This window comes from Eucalyptus grandis, chromosome 9 (genome assembly GCF_016545825.1).
Source record: "Eucalyptus grandis isolate ANBG69807.140 chromosome 9, ASM1654582v1, whole genome shotgun sequence".
Classification (NCBI taxonomy): domain Eukaryota; kingdom Viridiplantae; phylum Streptophyta; class Magnoliopsida; order Myrtales; family Myrtaceae; genus Eucalyptus; species Eucalyptus grandis.
In genome coordinates, this window is record NC_052620.1 from 39,463,298 (window position 1) to 39,469,379 (window position 6,082).

The window sequence follows — 6,082 nt, forward strand, 5'->3', positions numbered from 1 at the left end:
AGGACTAAAAGATGACCAGAAACAGCACACGCATACATGATACTCATATTTAGACATCCAAACTTTCAAGTGCAGCAAGGATATAGTGCCACAAGATCAGGGCGCGCGGATTCCTCTCCTGAGCTTACACGGCCGACGGGTGAGTTTTATGGCCAAGTTCATAAACCGTTGTCCTCGGAGAAATTAAGAAGGCTGTTGAGATCCAACCCACAGCCCTAAGGATCGGAGCACATGGGGTCGGAATCCATTTCTGAACTTCCACCGCCGGCAGCCGAGTCGATTGACGAGGTAAATCGATCAACATCGTCCTTAATGAAAGCCAAAAGTGAAGGATGACATGCTTCGAAATCGTTTACAAGTGAATGATCCTCGTCGTCCTTCAAAACTTTAGGATCGGGACCAGCTCTAACTCCAGAATCATCACCAGCACCGGCGTTAACCGATAGGTTGTTCTCAAAATCCTTTAACTTCTTGAGCAGACAGTTGAGAACAGCCTGGCACTTAATGATCAAGGAGGCGCAGTCCTCCTTTGTCGCGCAAGAATCACACTCTTTCTCAGCCCAGTCCAGCCACTCTTTTAGACTCATTGAGGGCTTCACGTCGCACTTGCGGCGGAGGTACTCGAAGAATACCTCATCGACCGAGGGTGTGCCGAAAGAGCGGAGCTCGCCCTTGGGGGTGAACGCAATGATGGCAATGGGAGCGCCGGTGAGTGAGTTGAGATCAGAGGCTTTCTTGATGAGGCCGTGGCTCCTCTTCGAGAATGTCACCTCGCACTTTTTTGGGTCGACGATCTTGTCTGTTCCTTTTCGCCGGGAGCAAGCCATTTTCGGTGGTGAGAGAGATAGAGAGAGAGTGGGGCCGCGGGCGTTTCTTTGTTTTCTTGAAGGGCTTGGAGGGCGAGAGGAAGATGATCCTACCTGCATGGTCCTCGAGTTTCTGAGAGAGAGAGAGAGAGAGAGGGGCGCTTGGAGGAAAGAAGAGGGTGCAGCTTTGCGATGCTCAAACAGAGCTCCAGATTGCCCAATTTATAGACAGCACTGGCGCCACGGGTTTCGACTGATGCCATGGGCCCGGTCATTAAATAAGCAGGAAAACCTCTCTCATCTTTAGTTAAGGAATTTTGCAATGCATCGGGATTTTCTTTTGGACTTTTTCGCAGCAGCTGTCACTATCCGAATACGAAAGATGGCAACTTTTTATTTCCTTTCCCACGGAAAGGTCGTCTCACCTCCCTTTTGTTTTTTTTCTCAAGCATAATCATATCTCCGTAGTGCTGTTAGCAATCCTCCGTTTTTGGAAGATGTCTGCTTGTCCTTTCCTTTGTACTGGAGTCACGGTGATTCTAAGGTTGGACTTAAAAGAAGGATTGCATTCTTTTAACTCTTACTTAGTCTCGGACTCATGTGCCCTTGCATTAGTTTAAATCTTTCTTATTTAAGACTAATGTAATCTCATGACAAATTTTACATTCTTTTGACTCTTTTATTATTATTATTATGTTGCACAAGAGCAGCCATTTCCCTCTCGCTTTTTGATCAGCACAAATCATCAAATGCATAGCCACATTCATCAAAACACAATCTTTCCACACATCGAGGGATCTTGGTGTATCATAGAAACTAAAGAGCACAAATCTGTTGACGATGTTGGGACCTCACTTTCATTAATCCACACGACGTGGGAGATGGCATTGACCAAATTGACAAGAGCTATCCAGGGTAAATACTAAATGCTGGCTAAACAAAGAATTTTGCAAAGCATTTTAGGTTTTTCTTCTTCTTTTGTATTCTTTAGTACTCAAGTGTTAATATCCTTTTCTTTTCTTTTCTTTTCTTCTTGTTCATGCTAGTTTAGTCATTAATTTTCGCCGTTTATTATTCGCTAGGTGTTAAACATAAAGCTAAAGGAGACATTGAGACAACCTAATATGTCACATATATGATGCATCTCAAGAGTAGACATCGCACAATTTGGAGGAAAACTTGTCAAGCTAGAGAATTGATCAACATCGGTTAACGTCTATGCTGGTGGTAGTTCTGGAGTTGGAAGTTGAAAATTTCGGGACGATCCTGGTTTTCCATCCTTTAAATTTGACCTATGAATCATCCAATTAGGGGCTTGAACTTCTCGCTCTTGTTAATTAAATACTCTTGCCAATCACGATGTGTGGAATTGGTAATCTGCCCCCATCGATTCCTTTTGCCATTGGCACCTGACGTGGTAGTTAAAAGTAAATAAATCGTTTTAAATTATGATATTCAATCAAACAAAAGATAAGAAGAAGGAAAAGAAAAATACAGTAACACTTTAGGACGAGAGAGGGGGAGGGGGAGCTCTCAGCTATCATAGTCCAACTCACCCCAACACCACCTTGCCACCATCATAGAAACTGAGCATGGAGCCGATATGATCAAGAATCAATGTGGCTTAATCGAAAGATGCAACAAGTGCAATAAAAAATAAAATGGATATACGCGCCGAAAGTCTTAAAATTTATCGAGAAAGTATAATTGTGTCCTACAACTTATAAAAAAAAAACAATCAAATTCTAAAAATGCAATCAAGTCCTTCCATTAAGTTCGTCCATTTAGGCTAATGGAAAATACTGACATTATTTTTAGTATTTTCTCTCTCCTACAAGGAGATGACATGGCTAAAACATGAAACATAAGGATAAAACAACATTCGACCAGAAAAAAAAAAAAAAAAAAAAAAAAAAAAAAAAAAAAGAGGCTAAAACAACATTTTGAATTGAATTCTAATTTTAACCAAAATCGTAATTAAATAAAAAATATATATATTAAAAAAAAAAAGTCATAGGCCCTTGCAATCGCCGGAAAGTTCTAGCAAGGGCTTGGTGAGGGCCAGCGAAGGTCGCTAGGGCCTCGACTAGGATCAATGACCCTCTCCCAAATCTAGGTGAGGGTCATAGCCCTCCACCTAGATCTGAGCGATGGTCGTTGGCCCTTGCCCAATTATGGTGGCCCTCGACAAGGGTCACCAACCCTTGACACAATCTAGCTAAGGGCCACCACAATTTGTCAAACCTGGTTGAGGGCTTGGTGGCCCCGCTAGCCCTCACCAAGCCCCCGCCTTCGGCAATAGGGGCGACAGTAACAAGGGCCTAGCGCCCGGCCCTAGGTTTTTTGACCTTTTTTTTTAAAAAATTATTTTGTTTAATTAGATTTTTGTTAATAAAATTAAAATTTAATCCAAAATGACGTCATTTTAGTCTTATGTTTGTTTTAGCCACATTATCGTCATGTATGAGAGAGAAAAAAAAAAACACTACATTAGCATTTTCCATTAGTCTAAATGAACGGACTTAACCGAATGATTTCATTGCACGAATTTGATAAGTTATATGAATTAATTGCACTTTTTGTATAAGTTTTAAAACTCGACTATATTTTCTTGATAAATTTTAGTATTTCGAGCACACATCCCAAAATAGAATACAAGCAAGAAAAAGGCTTAATCAAAGAGTGGGCTCGTGTTGTATTTTAGGGGTGTGCAAAGGGAACCACCCAAACCGGGAACAAGCTGGTTTTGGGCGGTTCCCAAGGTCAGCGGTCCGGTTCCCGGTTCCTAATCTTGGAACCGGTGGCCGGTCGGTCTAGTTCCCGATTCTAAGGTGGGAACCGGATCGGACCGAACCAAACTGAACCAAACCAAATTTTTTTTATATATAATTTATATACATAGAATTAATAAAATATATAAACATGATAACTTACGCAACCAAAATTGCAATTTGAAGTAACAACCTTTTATGTGGCCAAGAGACCATTAAAACCCTTTTTGTTACTCTTTTATTTATAGAAAAAATCTCATTGTTAGTTTCATCTTCTACTTGATGTGGGACTAAGGCTCTAAGAGACCCACAAGGCACTTCAAGCCTCCAAGAGTCCCACATCGACTAAACATTCAAAGAGCATAAGAGAGATTGTCTATAAAATCTAAGTCTTAGCACGACCTTTAGCCAAATTGTTCATGGCCTTCATGGTTAAATTTAAGTGTGAAACACGCTAAGTGTGAATCACACAAGTGAAGTTTGAATATTTTGCACGTGGAAACATGTGTGATTAGTTTTCTTGAATCGCCCGAAAATCGAATTGGATTAATCGTCCGGAGACACGGTCACTCTTTAGTGCAAAAAAGTAGAGCCAATTTTGTTGGACCGAACCGGACCAAACGGTCCTATCCACAGTTCGCAATTTTGGGAACCGATGCTCCCGGTCCGGTTCTCGATTCCAAGGTGGAACCGGACCGAACCAGGAACCAATCACCCCTATTGTATTTCCAATATTGGAAGATATTCCATTGTTCCAGACAGGTTCGTCAGCTCCTCCTTTTCTTAAAGTGACAATCCTGCTCTCTTTAATGCTAAAAAAGATATGCAAACAAACTATAAAATCAAGTACACAATGGAAATTTGACCCAAAAAAAAAAAAGTACACGATGGAAAATAGGATACAAACTAAAGCTAGTGGCAAAACGCTCATTGAAAAAGTTCGAGTGCGTTTGGTAACCATTTTGTTCCCAGTAACAATTCATATTCAAAAATAATTTTTTGTAATTCTATTCCTTAAACGAGTCTCTAAACATTTGAAGATATCTGATAATTATTCAAATTTCTATTCCTAAAATAGGAATGTGTTTGTTACAACTCTCATATTCTTCTACAACTTAGAATTTATTTTAATTTTTTAATAAGTTTATTACATTTCTTTCTCTCTCTCTCTTTTTTTCTCCTTTTTCTTTCCTTCTCCTCCTCCTCCTCCTCCTCCTCTTCCTCCTCCTTCCAATCTCGTCCACCAGGAGGCTCTACCTTGCCAAGCCATCATGAGACTAGTATTGCCGACCATGGCAAGGCCGACCTCATGGTGGCAGGGCTTCTTCTTCCAAGCTTGTCCAACCACTTGTGAGGCTTTACCTCGCTGGGCCATTGCGTGGTCAGTGTCGCTATCATGGGAAGGCCGAGCTCATGGTAGTCAAGCGAGCCCAAGGCTCAGCCTCACCAAATTTAGGTGAGGTCGATGTTGCTTGGCCATAGCAAGGCAATGCTCAGGCCGACAAGGCTCAGCCTCGCCGGGGCCCAACCGGTTGCTAGCCATGGCCAAGGCTAGCAACCGGCTTAAGGAAGAAGAATAAGAAGGAAAGAAAAACAAGAAATAAATAAATAAAATTATTTGGGCTTGATTCTAGAGTTGTTCCCGATAACAAAGAATCAATGTTTTTTACTTATTGGTCTTTCCAAATCTATTTTCAAGAATAAAAAAATTACCAAAAGGATTTCTATTCTTTTTTTTTTTGAGGGATTTGACAAGTTACCAATCAAATATATTTATTATCTTTTCAATATATTTACTTTCCTATGTGGTACTTTATTTCCTAACTATAATTTTCAGTTTCACGTCATTGATTAAATTCTAGTGTAGTACCTTTATGCACTCAAGCTATGTTGTCCATTAAATTTCGGTGTAGTTTGTTACTTTGTATATTTCAAGCCTTGTCTTCGATTAAATTTTGGCATGATTTGCCTATGCAAAATCCTTTTCTAACCGGAGTTGTTGGTTCCTTATTGACTATGAAATTTCATGTTCGGAGTTGATGCAAAACCCTGATTTTATTTAATTAAAAATCGAAGAATAACTTTCGGTGAAAGATATCTCATCATAAGAAAAATTCCAGCAAAACACCTTTCTACTTGCAGATTGTTTCACTTTAGATGAAAATTTACATATCATTAATGACAAGCTATATGGTAATTTCTTAAAGGGTTAGTATTTTGTATAAGATAGTTATGAAAGTTGCAACAATTTGAGAGTGCTAGTATGAACACCTAGAGGGAGGTGAATAGGTGTTTAAAATAAATCTTGGCAAATATATGCGGAATAAAATAAACTTCAAACAAAGGAGTTAGGGAAGAGAATAAGATCACAGAAATTATAGTGGTTCGGCTTAATCCAAGCCTACGTCCACTCTTCCACGCTAACAGCCTTCTTGGCTGGATTCCACTATGCAATCAACAAGAGATTACAACTTCGAGTGCAAACACTTAGTAGTAGATCACACT

The 6,082-nt window shown here is 40.0% G+C and overlaps 1 protein-coding gene across 1 annotated transcript; it reads right to left on the reverse strand.

Moving 5' to 3' along the window:
• Positions 1-215: 215 nt before the first annotated feature.
• Positions 216-827, reverse strand: LOC120288536 (agamous-like MADS-box protein AGL19). Its single transcript, XM_039302594.1, has one exon. The coding sequence runs from the start codon at positions 825-827 to the stop codon at positions 216-218; it is 612 nt and encodes a 203-aa protein (XP_039158528.1).
• Positions 828-6,082: the final 5,255 nt, after the last annotated feature.